This window comes from Drosophila gunungcola, unplaced genomic scaffold (assembly GCF_025200985.1).
Source record: "Drosophila gunungcola strain Sukarami unplaced genomic scaffold, Dgunungcola_SK_2 000080F, whole genome shotgun sequence".
Taxonomy (NCBI): Eukaryota; Metazoa; Arthropoda; class Insecta; order Diptera; family Drosophilidae; genus Drosophila; species Drosophila gunungcola.
In genome coordinates, this window is record NW_026453242.1 from 197,809 (window position 1) to 217,604 (window position 19,796).

Sequence of the window (19,796 nt, forward strand, 5' to 3'; positions counted from 1 at the left end):
ATATGATTTTTCGGTAAAAATACTCAACTTCGACCAAGAGCTCGTCGGCCCATTGCCCGAACTGAAAACGCATAAAGCGGTCTTCCACAAATAACGGCAAGGTTTATTATTGCAAAACTGAACAAATCAGTCGAGGGCGAATCGGTTAAGGTTTTAGCAGTCAAAATATTGGACTTAAAACAATAATAAGTTTATATACCCTTGCAGGTCGTGCAAAAAGTGTTCTTCTACAAATAAACCGCAAAGTAAGGGCTATTAAATAAAAACGAGAACAGAAGCTTACCTCGGCAAGCCGAAGCCCTTGCAGTCTAGGCTAAAAAAAATACGACAACACCAAATTTATCAAGTTTGAAAAAGATTCAAAAACCTAGATTTTACAATAAGCGAATAAATGGCATGGAACTGTATGGTCAAATACAGCTATATGGCATCTATAAGATATAGTTATAGGTATGATGGTATATGCCATAAATGTTATAAAAAAGTATTTTAGGATCTATTCTAGGATCAGCGATTTATACTCAAACTTAAAATAAAACATCAAAATCTGAAATTTTGACAGACTGACAAACGGACTTGGCAATATCAACTCGGTTAGTCAAGCTGATCAAGAATATATATGGATTATAAGGTTCGGAAATTTCTCTTTCACTGCAATAAAAACTGACCAATTTTATAATACCTCCCTGCAAGGATATAAACAGATAAGATAAGTATCCACCCCTTTTTTATCGCCATTTTAAGACGCAACTTTTTTGTGGGACACCCTGTATTTTAGCATTATGTTATATCACAATAAAAAAACAAAATAGGACAGTCGAGCATTAGTAGTACAATTTTATAAATATTATTATGTTAGCTCTTTTTTATAATCTGTAATAAATTCTTGACCTACAATTTTTGCAATGAGTATTTAGGATCTCTATTATTTTACATAGCACATTTTGGACCACGGATATAAAACAAACAATTTAACAATAGTTAATTGAGAAAAAAATATTATATATAATATAAGATTGCAATAGGAACTTTTATTAAAAAGAAAATATATATAAAAACGAAGCACTCTGCATTTAAATTTGCAAGAGTAAGTAATCCTCGGCTTTTTGAATTGATTATACATCTCTTTATTGGGATATAGATTTGGTGGGATTTTTTTTGTGCATATCAGATTATTTGATTTTTGAATTAGCGGTTGCCAGTCATGTAAGTCGTGGTAAATTGTGAATTTAGTATCGTATTATCTCGAACCTTCATAGCTATTGCGCATTTCAGTATATATGTACAATGCATACACTATTAAACTATGATTATTATTCATTCATTAATGTCATAATCTTCATTTATACATACATACACAAATACACGAAATATATAGTCTAAAACATTTACGTACTACAATTTTATTCCCTTAATATCATAAGTAACTTTTTATTATAGCGATAAATTGACCAGATGAAATGTTGAATCAAAAAATATCAACTATTTACCTTTTATCTATCGATTTTCTCAATGTTAAAAAAATAAGAAAATCATATTAGAACTAAATAAATGTTACAATACAATTTGATTTTTATTGATAGTTTTATACATTAGTACAATGAATAAAAAATATACAAAAATTAGAAAGACTTTCCTTTATAAATTATACTTAGATATAAAGCATAAAACAATAATGCACATAAAACAAAATGTTGAATATTACAAATTCAAATAAAATAATTAAATTAACTATATAATTACGATCAGTAAAACAAACCTCAAAAAATTTGAATTTGGGTTAAATGTTGTTTGAAAGGTTTATGATAACGTACCATTTTTGTTTTATTTTTATAGAAACTTTTTTGAAGACGATGCTTAATTTCAATTTCGTGTTGGAATATCATCGGTTAAATTAACAGTGCTACAATTTGTTTTATGAAAACCGGTTTGTGTTCAAATAAAATATGCTCAAATCATATAATTTTAAATTACATTTTTTTTAAAGTTTACATATATTACCACACAAGCGTCATTCATATTTATAACTGTGATAAATGAAAGAGAGCCCGGGTATCTAATAGTCGGGTCAGTCAATTATTCTGTCCATTCTTCTGTATTGCGTTTCGTTATGTTCAAAGAAGTCCTTCAATCTTTGAAAGTTTTTCAAACTATTTTATAAACCCTTTCAGATTAATATTAGTTTAACTTTTATCCTTTTTTGCGGTTATGAGAAATCATTTACAACAAAACACATATCAATAAATGTTTTCTATTATTTCTGTAAAAATATCACAAAACAAAAAGAACTTCAAAGCAATTTACAATGACCAATTAGGATAGTATTCCAGACGTTTGTGTGTATATTTTGTGTTAGTTTACAATATCATTTGAACTTACATAAGAGAAGACCGACATTGCGTTTTCGTTACTGCACATATAATTTTTTAGCTTTCTTAACTTTGACATGCATTTTTCGTGACATTCTAATCGCAGAAATAAAAAAAATGCCATGCTATTAGGAATGTGACTTAGTAGTGACCATGAACTGCAGATAAAAAAAACCAATACATGAATACTCTTAATCTTCAACATAGGTACGAAACTACATAATATAATTCATTAACTTTATTTTTAGTTAAAATTAAAGTCAGTCGATTTCTCAGTTAGTTTACTTTATCTTGAATGTTTAATCTTACATAAATTTACTTATATCAAATACATACATACATACAATACCATTTATGTTAAGCTTTAAATGAGCAAATACGACATTTACAAATGATTTTTATAAATTGCATCTGAAAAAAAAGAATTGATTAAAAATATTATTTTATGACTTTCTTAAAGGAAGATGTTTTCTTAGAATAACGTTCTTAGGAGAATATGTTTTCCTACAGAAATTGTTGTTTTAAAGTGTTACGTCATGTTACACGAGCTAATTACCAATTTAAAACCTTCTTTAACACTAAAATAGACTTCAAACTAGAGCTGTCAAGCCCTATGCTGTCGTCGCCATCGATTTCAATTTTCATCATTGTACTTCAGTACTATGCTACTATTGATATTTAAAATTATAAAAACCTCAAAGGTTAAATTAAACAAGAAGACTATTAGGTACCCGTTACGCAGCACATTGTTTAAAGATTCAAATTAAATATTCTCCCAGAAAATACTCGGGTTGTAGAAAATGTACATGTATGCTAATAACTTTTAAAATAACAATTCGATTTGGAAAATGTTTGTATGTATAAATCGATAGGTATGACTGATTAAACATGTAAAGTAAGCTGACCTCATGACAGAGTATCGCGATTTGTGGTTATTAGCTAGCTTTAGGCCACTAGCCTAGGCATAACTAGAATCTGCATGATGAATACCAAATCTCTGACATTTATAGTTTTCGAGATCTCTGCGTTCATACAAAAATACAAAAACAAATATACTTAATTTTCGAAAACGATTCTATCAAGCTTTTACATACTTTTCAACGAACACAATGTACCCTTTTATTCTACGAGGAACGGGTTGAAATATAGTAGGCATAAAACAAGCAAAAAAAAAACTAGGTACAATCATGAAAAATGATTCGCTTATAGGCGAAAGTTCTGCTTTATCTAGTCAATACAAAACCTAACAAAATAAATGTTAAGGTTGCATTCATTAAACTAAGAATCATAAACTTTATTTCCAGATCTGACCCCCACGACTTCTCTCTTTTCTCTACTCTTAAAAATCTTAAGGTTGTTATAATCAAAGATATTTCCTTTGAATAGAAATCTCATACGTTAAATACAACATTTTATGTATTTCAGGAGTTCAAATAAATTTCGCGATTATTTGTTTCGCGATGTGGTGTGAAAGTCGCGAAAAAGCAACTATTTAGTTTCTAATTACGGACAATAGCTTAAACATTAAATGCACAATTGAAGTTAAATTTCGTAGAATGCAAAAAAAAAATAAATAAAAGAACCAAGTTATTAATTTTCAATTATTTTTTCAATGGTTTTGTATAGTTGTACCTGAGTAACGGGTATTTAATAGTCAGGGCACTCGACTATTTCAAAATAGAAAACTATAAATACGTCATTAAGTATATTCCTTCAAACTTAAAAACAATGAAGTTATAATTTTTATAATTTATGAAACTGAGAAACTAGTTTGCGTAGAAACTGGCGGATGGACGGACTGAAAATATCAGTAAGGGTATAAAAAAACACAGTCCAAAACTGTAACTTTCTAGGTAATCAATAAACTTACAATTGAGTGAGGCAAAATATATTTCAAATAAAGTAAAAGAAACAGCTTTTACAGCTAGAGTATTAGAAAAGGTTTTAGCTTTTAAACAGCAAGTTGTGAATTCGTGCTATGCGCGTCAGTGTACATAAAATAGATATATACGTTTAAAAGGGAAAATAAATTATTATTGAAATAAAATTAAATTTTAAAGATGATAAGTTTTACGTACAGGTTTAAGCAAGAATGTTTACATTCGAAATAAATACATTTCGGTGGCTGGTATATGAAGACATTCCTGTTTAATGAATCATGGTTTTATCAACTAGAAGCTTTTAAAAGTAAGCTCACTTTTTGTATTTTGTTCTTATTCTGCCGACATTATGTTGTGAACCTGCTCTAATTTAAAAGCCAATCGCTGCTTTTGCGAAAACTCATCCTCTTCTAGTGTAACAGTTAGCTGCTCATTGTACTTTACAGCATATGTGTATAGCTCATGTAGAGCACAATTTGTGTTAAATTCTGTTGTGTGTAGCTGAAATTAAAGAATTTAAAATCATATTATTCCATGAAATACATTTACGTCATGTTGTTACTAACCCTTGATTCTTCTGCAAGCATGGCATTCATGTCCTGATCTGATATTGGGGACATATCGCGAATGTCTCTATAATAGCGATCTACCCATTTGCGATACTCTGGTATATCTTTTGCGTATAGCAGTTTCGAGCTTGGTGAGTCTTTACCTATAATAAAGTGTTAGTCACACTGTTCTGATCAAGAAATACCCTACTTACCCAACCGATGATCAGAAGTTGAACAAGAGTCCATAAATGTTTGAGCAACAACTGACAAGCATGAGTCCACTATATTCGACTTATGTATGTCGAAGACGAAATTTGGATTTTTTATTAAGTTCACCCAAAACCTAAAATTTAAGCAAAATGCATTTTTAAAATTTCTATAGCTGATAATATAACGAAATTACTAACCGCAATGGTAAACTATTACTTTTCCAAGTATGCACAACTTCTGGATCAGTTATCCCATGCAACTGAGCTTGATCGTCTAGAAAGTCAAACATGTATTTGATTGCTAAAGGCAGTGCCGATCCACGATGAGCGGTGCTAAATATTGTTTCAAAGAGATCATCCACGAATTTCTGAAGAGTGCCTTTAGTAGCCAATAGTCTGGTTAAGTAAATCTCAGATACCAATTTGTTAACCCGTTCCCCTTCTTTCTGCATATCACTATCATGGTGTTTCACTAGATGCCAGTATCTTAGGCCGTTATCATGCATATCATTATTAAGAGGGCTGCCGGCGCGGCTAAATGTCGGAGAGGAGGAGGTGTATTTCGATATATTAAGAGTTTCATACCTAAGATTGACAATAAAATATTCAAATTTTATGTTAAGAAATGCGTATTGGTTTTCCATTAAAAATATCTTACTTGTGAGATTTTTCATTTTTATCCGACAATATACTAAAGTTATAAATTGAACTTTGCTTTGGTACTAAGCTTAAACCAGCGCCATCTGGAACATTATAGTGCTGCAAAGTGTTTAGTTTCTTCCATTCGCTCTCCGTTTTAGATGTAACGTCCTCGTCGTACAAAATTACACGACCAGTAGCACCTGTACGCCACTCTAAAATAAAATTGTATAACATATTATAGGAAGTTTCCTAGAAATCTTTGTTAATCAAAAACTATAAAATACAATAAAATATTTTTAAGTTACTTTGGTACTTGGGAAGTCTTTTAAACAAAAATTGTATTCATAAAACAAATCTTGTCCTAAACTAGCTTTTTAGACTCTTGAAAGAACCCAGTTTACTTAAACTTTATGATCGATGTGAAATTTGGTCTGTGAGCGGGAACTTGGAAAACTTGCCACATTTTTAAAAAGCTATTAAAAAAAGGATAAAATCTTCAATTTTTATACTCCATTATTTACATACAAGTCAGAAAGGAGAACAAACTATTTATCTTTTTCAAGTTTATACCACTGTAGGCCGAGAGTAGTTCTTGTTTTCTTGAGGACTGTTAGTGACATTTAGGCCAAATTTCATGTAATATATTTACGCTTGCTTTTACCTAACGACCCAAGTCCCATCTATTAGGACAAGCTCAATGCATGACTACGGGGGATGAGACTTGGATTTATGCTTATATTCCGCAATCAAAAAAAATTTGTCTTTCTATTGCTGGTAGTATAAAAGTCGGAAAGAGCCGGATCGGACGACAAGCGGAAAAAAAATTAAACAAAATTATAACTTTGCTGTTTTTTTTAGTTCGTCGACATATAGTAATGATTGAGATCATATAGCTGCCATAAGACCTATCAAATAATTGACCTACAAATCATCATAACTTCAATGTTTTTACGCAAGTCAATCATAATTTTAATGTTTTCAATTATATTTTATTTTTGCAATAGCTGCAAGGGTATATGAACTTCGGCTTGCCGAAGTTTGCTTCCTTTCTTGTTGAGTTTATAGTTACTTACCTAAATCTAAGTCATCCTTACGAGGTCTTTGGCTTGATGGAATGTTTTTGTAAATTGTTTCCAAACATTTTTCTTTAACTTGTCCGATTGTATCGCAGTCCAAAACTTTTACGGACACGTTTTCGGTGTGAGAGGGCAACATATCCAAATTATTGCAAAATATTGGCTGCTGTATAATGCTTGCATAGACGTTCATGGGTCGAAAATCAATGGACTGACGTATAAGTTTTTCTTCACTAAGAGAGTATCTTGCCTCGTGCGTGCATGCGTCAACTGGACCCTTATCTACTTGTCCTTTGACTGCGCGGAAAAGCATATACAATGGCTCTCCAGCACACTCTTTCAAAAACTTGTATAGAAGGAATGTAAACCAAGCACTCAACATTTTTTCTGCCACACTTTCTGTTCGTCGTAATAACAGTTTTGGATGACTCTTTCCTTCTATACATTTTTCAATCAAGTCTCCCAATAATGTTTTCAATATATCTGTACAGTATTCTAATTTCGATTGTAGTGTGACCATAATTAGTGAGGCCACGTTTACTCGTTCTCGCATAGAAAAGTATCGATTCGATTCTAAGGTTCGAATAAAAAGTAATAGAAAAGTTTTGTTCATGATAAGTTGACCAAAAATACGCAACCCTTTTTCTTTTCGGAGAAGCTCAGGTCGTTCCCATTGCAGCACTATGTGATCTTCATGATTGGGAAAAAGAATCTTCATTGCATATGATCGATAATCCAAAAATGGAATGCCTCCAGAAGTAAGATCTCCAGTGAGGTCAGTCATCTCTGTTTGGAGTTCAGCAAATGCTTCTTTACATTCAGCTGCGACACGGAGCTCTAATATGTCCATCTGTTCCTGCATGTTTCTAAGTACCCGGCTCGATTCGGAACTTTTCTTTTTATACGCCACAAGCAAAGCAACAAAAATGAGCAGTAAGATGACAATTGTTGCTATTACAGCAAAGATAACATTTTCTCCCCAATCCAAAATGATGTTTGATGATTCATAGCTAAGTATACCAATACGATACTCCAGCGAAGTACCAATACGAACTATAACCTCCGGTCCATTTATGCTTTTAGTTGCCGTTGCTTCAGGAGGAGGCCTACATGTAAGCTGTTGTCTTGAAAGAGAAGTAATATTGCAATATCCATTTCCTATTTTTACTTCCACATCAGACTCTTTGCAAGCGCGATCTAAATTCCGACCATTTATAGTTAAATACTCGCTTTTAAAGTACTTAACTCTTTCCTCAAATATAAAATACTCGGGATTTGGATAAAGTTCAAAATGGTTGTTATGAGTTTTTGATAAATTTTGCACACGCAAAACATTGTCCATTAGAAAGCCGTATTCAAGAAGCATTGGCCTCTCCGCTTCAATAATTTTGTTGTCTACTTCGATAACTGGAGATGCACATTCCATTTCTGTATCCGACTGGACTCGGCATTGGCTGGCATATATCTCGCCATTATATACTACATAAATGTTCGGAGTTTGTATACTGGTAAATTGGGTACCAATCACAGAAATTCGAATGCCGCCAGCTGGAATTCCTTTTGGTACTTTTATTTGACCACTTGGCCCTGAACTGACGTGTTCCACTGTAGGATCCAGAACATATTTAAAATTGTAGTCATTGAATTCACGTGGACCATTATCAAATGACATTTTGAGCCGTCCTTCGATGATACCAGGTGATGGGGACGTACGACATATAGCTTGCGAAGAATCTGTGCTTAGGATTTTGCAAGGCAAATGATCATTTATGGACGCTTGTATGCGAGAACCGGCATTTAAATGCTTTCCTGTTATATGTATTTCAGTTCCACCCGAAGTTGGTCCAAACTTTGGATTAAAATCAAGAATTTTGGGGTCAACGAACTCATAGTCCTCCTTGGACTCACCACGATAGTCCCCTATTTGTACGACTATTTTGCCATTCCTATACATTTGTTCTCCAGGGCTATCCACCGTACAAACTATTTGCTTTGTGTCGATGTAAAATTGCTGAAATGGCATACAATTTATGCCAGCTATTCGCACGCCTGAGTAAATGTCATTATAATTTTTGCCTAAATTAATTCCACGTATTGTTATGTTTGTTCCTCCTTCCCAAGGCCCCGTTTTAGGTTCAAAAGTATGAATCTCAGGGTTGGGGCAAATTTCACTTCGATTTAGCCAGTCGGTTTTTCCCTCTTTGTTCTTATTACATTGTTCTTCGACTTCGCATGTATTAGTAGACGAACACCATCCGCAATTGTACTTTTCGGCTAGGGCTAAACAAATACCACAACTGTCGGCCATTTCTCGACATCGATAGATAACAACTAGAATAAATAAAATTAAATATATTTAAATAGGATCGAACCTTTATAATAGAACTTACCATGAATGTTATGGGGATTATCAAGGGGTTTGGATCCGCCCCATATAACAGCGAAAGTGGCTGTCAAATTGGGCGATCTTGAAGTATACTGAAATTCCATGCTATCGCAGTATATTGTGTCGCCCAACAATTGGGCATTTAAACTTGTTACCCGTCCCTCTATATTAAATTGACAAACAAATCGCGTTTGAACTATAAACTGTCCTATTATATGAACTTTTACTTTTATAGATTTGCTTGTGCCACCAGCCACAAGTACTTCACTTCCATCACCTGTAGCGTTGATCGTTGGGCAAAATCCGGGACCCGATCTATAACTTGGGCCTATCCGGCTTACACCGGTGACCAAAATATCATTGCGACAATTCTCAGCAGTGTCGTGAGTGCATCGGTGTGCCTCAACACACCAGTCACATGGAAACTCCGAGGACACACAACGTGTACAAGATGAATGTGTACTGCAATCAAAGAACGTAAAATCCGTAGACACTAGGTCGGGTCCATTTCTGGTGCGGACAGATAGTTTTGCTGTAAAATGATGCTTTCCTTGTTCAATTTGGGGCAGCATATCTGTTCGCGGTGTTGTACAGTTTACGCCATTTCTTTTTTTCGTAGCATTAGTGAAGAGAGCCTTATCCTCTGTGGTAAAAGCACATATCAAATTCTCCTTTAGTTGCGGCAAGTGGTCTATGATAAGTTCTAAGGTTCGAGCAGTTGTGCGTTGCAGTTGGTGTGGCACAACACTTGTTATTGTAGTGCATTTTCCAGTTTTATAGCTGACCCAATAAAGAGGGTCGTTGGCGTCATCTTGGCAGTTGGAACGTGGGCTACATTTGTTTTCCAACGAGCACCAGCCACAATATGGATCTCTAGCCCCCAAGCACTCTCCACATGTCTTGAAATCGGAGCAGTCAAAAACCTTGACTTTAGACACTTTAGTTTCTGACATGACATACATATAAAGATTTTGGTTGTCAAACTGCATATCCTGATTTATTGCCGAACCCAGGTCCACAGAAAAACTAGCGTACTCGTTGGCTACGGATGAAGATTCGACGACAACTTTCTTTAGGTACCCATCTGAGGTGCCCACAAAGACAACGGTATATCCGCTTGTGCTCGTGGACGCAATTGAAGTTAACTTTGTGTTAAACATGGCCACCGGCACTGAAGTAATGGGATTCTCTCCTCCCAAAGGCGAATTTACGTCAAGACCACAGAAATCTTCTCCAATAGTTTGCAGTTTCTGAAAGTAAGACGAGTTCAAATAAAGTTTTAAGCTTATTATAATTAAATTTACATAACTCGGGCCGTAACACCTAGTTTACTGTGGGGGCTCAACCTATGTTCGAAGCCCTTAAAACACGATAAAAGGGTTAAACACAAAACAGTTGCACTGTTTTGTTTGATCTATTGCAAACACAATAATTGAAATCGATGAGGGTCTTTATTATCTTTAAAATTAAGTAGTCATAGTGTTAGACTCATGGAAAAACATAAAATTTTCGGCATTTTTTGTTAAAAGAAAGTACTTTATAAAATATTTTTAAGTTTATTGGACATAGTAAGGTTTTTGGTCAGCTTACGGAGCTATGTTAAGTCAAAACATAACAATTTGAGTTCCCCGACTATTAGATACCCGTTACTCAGCTAACAAATTTCAAACAAGTCAATTGTATTCCTAAACTGCTTGTCCAAGAGCGTGCAGCAGCCCTACAACCCCGCTAACAGTTCTTTCGTTTTGTCTCTTTACATCAGCGATCACCGCGACCCTATCTTATAAGCATACATATAGGATACTGTTATGTTGACGGACTAGCGGCCGAGCAGCGGCAGAGCGGCGGCATAGGACCTTATAACTCAATAACTTCTATATAAAAACAAGATTTTGAAAATGTTTTTGTCTACTGATAGATATGACTGAAACACACACAGACTCCAATAGTTAGGTCTAACATGTCTCAGAGGTACGCGGCAGACTTTTGCGATTTGTGGGCGTTGGAGTGCTAAAGTGCTTACGAATTTCTAGAATCTGCTTTCCAAATCTCTAGCTTTTAGAGTTTTTGAGATCTCGACGTTCATACAGACAGACGGACTTAGCTGGACAACTCGGATATTGATCCTAATCAAGAAAAACTTTCTTCTATCTATTACATACTTTTCAACGGTTACCATATAATTTACAAAATTGCGTACTCCTGAAAAAGTTAAAAATTTGTCGTTTTTTTTAAACAAAAATTTTCAACCAGTCAAAAAGATTGTAAAATATGAAATCGTGAATGGGGTAGGTGTCCTCAAATAAGCATTGTATGATATAGGTACATTGAGTCTATACTTACAGTTAAAACACATGGCATGCTGGGTGATATAAAGTCCAGTCCCCTCATCCCATTCCCGTTGAAACAGGATTTTATGTTTTGCATAAATTTTCGACGTATGGATTTTAGAGAGTAAATGCAGAGTGCTGAGTTATTGGTTGGTGTGTTTCCGTCGCCCTTTGAAAAAACAGCAAAGAGGACATCATCCTGAATTGATATACCCAAGCTTTGAGCCAGATCCGAGCTGGGTTTGCCTAGGTAACCTGCCTGAACCAAGTTGAATTTTGTGCCGCCCTGGGCATCACTTATGCATTCGACTGGAATTTCAGTGTAGGAATAATAGTTTGAATCTTCTTGGCATATTCGCACAAGCTTAGTTATATACTCCTTAGGTGAAGAATGGTGACTATGCTTTAACTGTGTAGTAAGAAAGTATGAAAACCGTTCTGAACTAAATCCGTACACATAGTTCACAAAATAAGTTTCACGTGCGTACGAATTTATAAAAGTTCTCGTTCCAGTTGTAACCGCCGAAGATGCAATCTGAAACATTTTCGTCTTTTCAAGAGAGCGTGATGCAACGGCCGGTATTTCACTTCGGTATGGTGAATTATTTGTATAGGTAACTCCAACGTACATAACATTTGTCACTGGGTGCTGAGGAGGTCCTGGAGCTATAAATGCTACTGTTGAAGAATTGGCATCGTTCGCAACGACTGCGTCAGGCACTTCATGCTCAATTATGCTGACATTCTGAAGATTTCGTACAGTGCACGTACCCTGGAATAGTGATCCACACGCAATTAGTCGGGAAGTCGCACGGTCTATAAGCAAGACCTTATTATAGTTATCCGTTGGGCTGCGAACAGCATTTAAGGGGCAGTCGAGTATGCTGCATTCTACCGAATCATTTTGTGGTCCCGTTTTCACCGTTTCGGAAAGCTCCAAGTCAGGCGACAATTGATACAACCTGTTGACTCCACCAACAAAGACTCGTCCGGTAATAGTGTCCACTAAAAGGTGATTTAATTTCGTATCAAACCTAGCTACATTTGTGATGGTAGTACTAAGGTTTTTTGCATCCTTTATTGTCACATTTGCATCAGTTAAGTTAATCGGTTCATTTTGAACAGCCGTCTTGTCAGACCAAATATTGGCTGCCAATGTCTGAGAGCCTGTTCTTGAGTGCAACCAGTAGTCATGATTATCTCCCAGAGTTGCTAGAAGCAGCAAACTAAGAATTAAAATCATCTCCACTATCGCTCCTTCAAAAGGGCGATCCGATCCACTTTATGCGTTTACAGTTTATTCACAGTTGCTTGATGTTCCTTTTATATGAATCCAATGTTTTATAACAACTCAATATCTAGATTGAATTGATGGCATTCCTGGGATCTTTAATATCCGACTACTTTTAAGTATCTCTCAAATATTTATCATTAATTGCAGTATATTTCATTAGTGAGTTGTTATTTATCTATTGATATGATAAGCATCGTCATTGAATCTGAAAATTAATAACAATTTGAAAGCAAATTAGTAAAATATGTGAAGACTTCTCTTTAGTAGCTTTTAATTTGTTTTCGTCCGAGCTGGTTTATTTTATTTAACTTGTTCCCAGATATTTTTTGAATATAATTCGCTCAATCTGTATTTAAAAACGAGAAAGAAAGCTAACCTCGGCAAAAAATTTCAAGTTAACCAAAAACTAGAATTGAAGCTAACTTAAGTCAATAGCAGGATCTCTAATGATATAAAGCTGTTTCTACGCAAACTAGTCTCTCAGTTTTAAAGCTATCTGCATAAAACTTTCCCAAAAGTTGTCTTTCTATTGCAGGTAGTAAATAAGTCGGAACGAGCAGAATCGGACGACTATAGCATATAGCTCCCATAGGAACAATCGAAAAAATAAATAAAAAAATTATAACTTTGCTGTTTTTTAATTTTTTTTAGTTCTTTGACATATAGTAATGGTTATATATTTTAGAATTACGGTATAAATTTCATCAAAATCGGACGACTATATCATACAGCTCCCATAGGAATAGTCGGAAAAAAAATACAAAAAGAATTATAGCTTTGCTGTTTTTAATTTTTCTATTAGTTCTTGGACATATAGTAATGGTTAAATATTTCAGAATTACGTTTTAAATTTCATCAAAATCGGACGGCTATATCATATAGCTCCCATAGGAACAATCGGAAAAAAAATACAAAAAATATTATAACTTTGCTGTTTTTTAATTTTTCTATTAGTTCTTGGACATATAGTGATGGTTACATACTTCAGAATTACGTTTTAAATTTTATCAAAATCGGACGTCTATATCATATAGCTCCCATAGGAACAATCGGAAAAAAAAATACAAAAGAAATTTTAACTTTGCTGTTTTTAAAATTTTCTATTAGTTCTTCGACATATATTAATGGTTAAATATTTCAGAATTACAGTTTAAATTTCATCAAAATCGGACGACTATATCATATAGCTCCCATAGAAATAATAAAAATATATAAAATAACTATCTGATAATTGAGCTGAAAATCATCATAGCTTCAATGTTTTTAAACATATACGCAAGAAAACCATAATTTTAATGTTTTCAAAAATTTAATTCTAGCAATAGCTGCAAGGGTATATGAACTTCGGCTTGCCGAAGTTTGCTTTCCTTTCTTGTTGTTTTTTTATTTTTACCGAGCTCTGGTAAACTGACTCCGGTCATTAAGTGCTCATAATAATATTACTTTCCCATACTTTAACGTAGTTCGTTGGTGAATATGCATAGATCCTAAAGTCAGAAAAAATCTGAAAATGTTTATAAGATTCCAGATACGCAACCATAAACATCACCTTGAAAACTATAAGCAAATAAAATAAGGTGTTACCGAAAAAGGTTCCTACACAATATATATGTTTCTTGTACAAAAACACAATTTTACAGCCGCTTTATTCTCCCCTTTACTTACATACATATGTATGTACGTTTAAACATTTATCTTGCACTCTCGTACGTTATTAGTACCGGGTGAGGGTGGCCAGCGCCCAACTTCACATTTTGTAAAAGACTGTTGCTGTTTTATTCAGAACACTGAATAAATTCAAATTTTATTTTAATATAAATGAGCCGCAGTATCGATAAAACGTAAATTCACTCGCGGTAAATTCTTTAAGGGCTGACCACAATATTAAATTAAGTAAGTTAAGTTTTTCATGGGCAAAATTTTACATACATACATGAGTAGTAGGTACATGTTTCCTTTGAAATTGCGTATTCCAGTATATCTTGGTGTACCCACATAAATATGTGCATAAGCTTATTTTGCAGGAATCATTGTCCATGCAAATTTCTTATCGTATATACCACGCCCCTTATAATATTTTTATTCGAACCAAATACATTTATTTCGGGAAATATCAAAATTGTAAGACTGTTATTAATTTAAATATTTACTTTTATATATATATATATTTTAAAAACGAAAATCCATATGCGTTGGTACATAGGGATCATAATACATTGTATATATGTATGTATGTAATATGCACAAATCCCAATTTACACAGGGGAAAAATTTCTGATAAGGTGAAGATAACATAACAATCATTAAAATTCACAATTAATTAAAAATTGTGCTCATAAAAGGATTCTTCTTTTTCATTTATATATATTTGTATTTTGTTATTCAACAAAGAAGCCGACGCTACGATTTTTATAGCGGGTCGGTTTTTAATTCTGTATGTATATCTGAATCATGGGGCGGAGAACACGTCTTAAGTTAACTTTCGAAAACACTTCCTACTATAAGATTTTTAATAGAACATTCAATAACTACCAATTTATGACATCGCAAAACACCATACATGATTTTTTTTTATTTTTGTATTACACTACACATTATGTTTCACATTATTGTATGAAAACGTTATCGATAATACGATGCGATTAGCAACAACTAGAGATGAGCATTGTAATAAAGACAATCGATATGGATTGATATCGATATATAAAATGATTGTGCGATGAGTATGGAATTTAATAGCCCAGTCCCACAGAGCCCAGAGCTCTTCCACTCCATCAAAGTCTTTTATAACCTATTTCCACGGATATCCACCCACGTTCTACCATCCGCTAAGGGGATGGTCCATAAGGTTTTGTAGTTCCAAAAACTTCCCAGTTAGTCCGCGGTTAATATTTTACGGAAGCCGAAGTTTTTGCGTTGCAGCTCTGTTTCAACGCATTCCACCCTTGAAAACCCGTTGAGATTTTTGAAAAACAGTGAAACTTCGATTTCCAAAGAGCACATGTTCCTTACACCATCCGATTTAACCAGATATTTTTGTGTCTACTTATAGATATGACATACTTTCACGATTTGTCGGAGGAATAGTGCGCGTGACTCCGTTTTGAGATAAACAGAACTTCGTTAGGCCTAACGCAACAATGTGGAATATGTAGGGAGGAATAAAAAGCAACGAGTAGCAATCATAACATAAGCTTGAATTCTAAAAAAACTGTAATTCCAAGTATATCAGCATTTCATATTTATTCTTATTTTTATAACGTAAAACCATGAAAACAAATATAAAAAACCGACAGAAACGATTCCTTACAAACTTTTTAACGAATACTGTATACCCTTTTACTCTACGACTAACGAGTACCTAAAAAAATCTACTATTTTGAAAAACATATTTTAACAGGGTATAAAAATTCCACATAATTTTGACAATTTCTTAATTGTTTGTATGACATTGGCTTAGCATGGGTACACAAATTTTCCAAAAAGTAGATTATTATTTAATTTCGTGTTTGCTTGTTCGCAACAACAAACTCTTCCTTATAACGGAGAATTTTAAATGGGATTTATATAAGATTTATATGCAGCGCCAGAGATGAGCATATCGATGATAAACTATGGCTTGTGTCTTGGAAATACTGCGGCATGGACCACCAATTAATCTATTTCCAAGAAAACTTGAAAACTTTTACGTATGAATAGCCATTTTTTGAAAATAGAGTTGGGCTTGAAACATGCTCTGCGAAAAGCGTAGAAAATTATCAAAAGTAGTATTTTTAATGGCAGAAAATAATTTGTTTGGTGCCAAGGCTTACGAACTGGTTTATGTATAGAATGCGCGGCAATTTCATATCCATTGAAAAATTTACACTGATAAAAATTGATAAAATTTTTCTGAAAAATGAATTAGATAACCCCCCAACGGCCTATATACATGGCATCTTGGAACACGCTCTGTGAACGACGATATTTCTAATTGTATTTTTTGTGCTTATATTTGTATGGGCACTGCAATGCAATTTTCTCAAAACTTACGCATAATATTGTGATGAGTTTTCCCCAAATATAGATTAAATGACCCCCCAACTACCTAAAAGAAATTTTAAGTATTTGCAGGCTTCAAATTTGTTGAAAACCTTTTTGAATAGTTATATCTGTCTTTTCTTAGCAAATCTGTATTTAATTTTATTTTTGATTTAGTGCTTAAATAGCTAGAACTAAATAAACAGCCTAGGTGTTCCAGATTCCACCATTCCTAGATAGCCGCTAACTAACTGACGCTAGTTTGACGCACCTTATTTTCTTAACAGAAATGGTATATTTTAACGGGCCAAACAAGGTCACACTGGTATTCATACATTCAGTACACATACTCCCACGACTAAGTTAGTCCGAGAAAAATGTTTGCCTTACGTGCTGCCTCCAAAGCTGATAAGAATTTGCTGCCATTTTTGGGGCAATTGTGTAAGTAGCATAAAAAAGTGGATATTTATTTATAATCGAAAAATACGAAATTTGGATAAAATTTAAAAGTATGATACGAACAGTGAATAGACTTTAAGTAATTGAGCTGATGTCGAACATAACCTTAACATGAGAAAAGCTGTTACGAATGAAGAAAAATGATTACATAACTAAAATTTTGAATGATTTAAGGTTACTTAAATCTTAGGACTTTTAAAGTTCAGACAGTTGATCAAAACTGATTTCAAGCGGTTTTAAAAATTAAACGAAATCTCTTTTCTCGTTACATATAAGATGCGGCTTAACTAACGCCCTAGAACAAATTTCATCTTTACGCTTTTAGGGAGATACTTTAATGCAGAAAAAAAATTTTTAATATTTTTTGTTATACACATGGTGGATGAAAAATGTTTCTATTTTATCATATATGTCACGTAATAGTTCGCTAGCCTTAATTTGTGTATCTATAAGCTGTTTTAGCCATAAGGGGGTTCCGTCCCCTCCTTAGAAAACGAGATTAAAGTTGATTTTGTTCCATTTGATTGATAGTATTTTAATCGTAATCGGAAATCACTACCATTAAGTTTATTTTTGTGCAGCTGGTCTGCATCGAAACCAGAGTAATGCATGTACAATATTTGGTTTTCGTTTTTAGCTCGTGGCCATGCTGCCAAGGCTGCTAAGGCTGCGGCCGCCGCCAACGGAAAGATTGTGGCCGTAATTGGTGCTGTCGTCGACGTGCAGTTTGAAGATAACTTGCCGCCGATCCTGAACGCTCTGGAAGTCGACAACCGGTCTCCACGGCTTGTGCTGGAAGTGGCCCAGCACTTGGGTGAGAACACCGTGCGCACCATTGCTATGGACGGTACTGAGGGCTTGGTTCGCGGACAGAAGGTTCTCGACACTGGGTACCCCATCCGTATTCCAGTTGGTGCCGAAACCTTGGGGCGCATTATTAACGTTATTGGTATGTTATTGTTGCTGTGACATTTCTATAAGTTCATCAACGTCTTCTTATAGGCGAGCCCATCGATGAGCGCGGGCCAATTGATACCGATAAAACGGCTGCCATTCACGCTGAGGCTCCTGAATTCGTTGAGATGTCCGTGGAGCAGGAGATTCTTGTCACTGGAATCAAAGTCGTCGACCTCCTGGCTCCCTACGCCAAGGGCGGTAAAATTGGCTTGTTTGGCGGTGCCGGCGTCGGCAAAACTGTGTTGATTATGGAGCTGATTAATAATGTGGCTAAGGCTCACGGTGGATACTCTGTTTTCGCGGGAGTCGGCGAGCGCACCCGCGAGGGAAACGATTTGTACAATGAGATGATTGAGGGTGGTGTGATTTCGCTTAAAGACAAAACGTCCAAGGTAGCTCTGGTCTACGGCCAGATGAACGAGCCCCCAGGTGCTCGTGCCCGTGTTGCCCTGACTGGACTGACCGTTGCCGAGTATTTCCGTGATCAGGAAGGACAGGATGTCTTGCTTTTCATTGACAACATTTTCCGATTCACTCAGGCTGGCTCAGAGGTGTCCGCGTTGTTGGGCCGTATTCCCTCCGCCGTCGGTTACCAACCAACTTTGGCCACTGACATGGGTTCTATGCAGGAGCGTATTACCACAACCAAAAAGGGATCGATTACCTCGGTCCAGGCTATCTATGTGCCCGCTGATGATTTGACAGATCCTGCTCCAGCCACAACTTTCGCTCACTTGGACGCAACCACTGTTTTGTCGCGTGCGATTGCCGAACTGGGAATTTACCCTGCAGTGGATCCCCTGGATTCCACTTCTCGAATCATGGACCCTAACATCATCGGACAGGAGCACTACAACGTTGCTCGTGGTGTGCAGAAAATCCTGCAGGATTACAAGTCCCTTCAGGATATCATTGCCATTCTGGGCATGGATGAGTTGTCGGAGGAAGATAAGCTCACCGTTGCACGCGCTCGCAAGATTCAGCGTTTCTTGTCGCAGCCATTCCAAGTTGCTGAAGTCTTCACTGGGCATGCTGGTAAACTCGTTCCGCTCGAACAAACCATTAAGGGTTTCCAACAGATTCTGTCTGGGGAGTATGACCATCTGCCTGAAGTTGCTTTCTACATGGTCGGCCCAATTGAAGAAGTGGTCGAAAAGGCTGACCGTCTAGCAAAGGAAGCTGCCTAAGTAATTACCCCGGAAAATCTTCAAAGTGGTATTACCAGTTAATAATCAATTTAATATTCATTGAATTGTAATTTACTCTGTAACATCAATTTGGAATTTAATACACGAGAAGAACTCAATAAAACCTATTTAAACCTTAAGGTCATGCTGCTTTTTTAACCGCTACGTATGTACATATTTGAGAAACGATAATTATTTCGTTGTGCAGTATGGCACAAGAGAATCTTGAAGTTTGGTATTCTTTATAAAAGTTATAAGCCGATCGAGGGCCAGGCTTTACGAAAATAAATTAGTTTAGTGTTAATAATATTAAAAGCCTTTTTTTAGCCCAGTACATTCAGTCCAGCGAAGGGGTAACTTTTTCTGGCCATGATGATTTCCTTGGTTAAATAAGCAGGGTAGTTTTCGTCGTGGTTTCCTTCATTTAATCATAAAA

At 35.2% G+C, this 19,796-nt stretch overlaps 2 protein-coding genes across 7 annotated transcripts; one reads left to right on the plus strand and one right to left on the minus strand.

Annotated features, from left to right (window-relative positions):
- Positions 1 to 1,554: 1,554 nt before the first annotated feature.
- Positions 1,555 to 15,394, minus strand: LOC128264814 (plexin-A2). 6 transcript variants are annotated; one of them, XR_008268770.1, is made up of 11 exons: positions 14,671 to 14,804; positions 11,457 to 12,942; positions 9,118 to 10,363; positions 6,725 to 9,058; positions 5,668 to 5,863; positions 5,208 to 5,594; positions 5,013 to 5,143; positions 4,816 to 4,961; positions 4,567 to 4,750; positions 4,448 to 4,513; positions 1,555 to 2,780 (listed from the first exon to the last, which is right to left on the minus strand). XR_008268770.1 is itself a non-coding variant. In XM_053000492.1 (10 exons), the coding sequence occupies exons 2-9, from the start codon at positions 12,684 to 12,686 to the stop codon at positions 4,583 to 4,585; spliced, it is 5,838 nt and encodes a 1,945-aa protein (XP_052856452.1). In that variant the 5' UTR covers positions 12,687 to 12,942; positions 14,671 to 14,804; the 3' UTR covers positions 1,555 to 2,780; positions 4,567 to 4,582. The 6 variants fall into 6 exon arrangements, 1 of the variants encoding a protein (XP_052856452.1); XR_008268768.1 differs by lacking the exon at positions 14,671 to 14,804 and adding an exon at positions 15,270 to 15,394 and having other exon boundaries at positions 4,448 to 4,750; XR_008268771.1 differs by having other exon boundaries at positions 4,448 to 4,750; positions 5,208 to 5,543.
- Positions 15,395 to 17,057: 1,663 nt separating this feature from the next.
- On the plus strand, positions 17,058 to 19,500 carry LOC128264832 (ATP synthase subunit beta, mitochondrial). The gene is made up of 3 exons (XM_053000546.1): positions 17,058 to 17,198; positions 17,854 to 18,165; positions 18,219 to 19,500. The coding sequence occupies exons 1-3, from the start codon at positions 17,135 to 17,137 to the stop codon at positions 19,358 to 19,360; spliced, it is 1,518 nt and encodes a 505-aa protein (XP_052856506.1). The 5' UTR covers positions 17,058 to 17,134; the 3' UTR covers positions 19,361 to 19,500.
- The last annotated feature ends 296 nt before the right edge of the window (positions 19,501 to 19,796 follow it).

Excerpts from the sequence above, each read along its gene's own strand:
- LOC128264814 (XM_053000492.1), bottom strand. The coding sequence starts at position 12,686 with ATGATTTTAATTCTTAGTTTGCTGCTTCTAGCAACTCTGGGAGATAAT. Across the intron at positions 10,364-11,456 it reads GCATGCCATGTGTTTTAACT|AAACTGCAAACTATTGGAGA; the intron begins GTAAGTATAGAC and ends TCTTACTTTCAG. Across the intron at positions 5,595-5,667 it reads AAAAATGAAAAATCTCACAA|GTATGAAACTCTTAATATAT; the intron begins GTAAGATATTTT and ends TGTCAATCTTAG.
- LOC128264832 (XM_053000546.1), top strand. The coding sequence starts at position 17,135 with ATGTTTGCCTTACGTGCTGCCTCCAAAGCTGATAAGAATTTGCTGCCA. Across the intron at positions 17,199-17,853 it reads GCCATTTTTGGGGCAATTGT|CTCGTGGCCATGCTGCCAAG; the intron begins GTAAGTAGCATA and ends TTTCGTTTTTAG. Across the intron at positions 18,166-18,218 it reads GCGCATTATTAACGTTATTG|GCGAGCCCATCGATGAGCGC; the intron begins GTATGTTATTGT and ends GTCTTCTTATAG.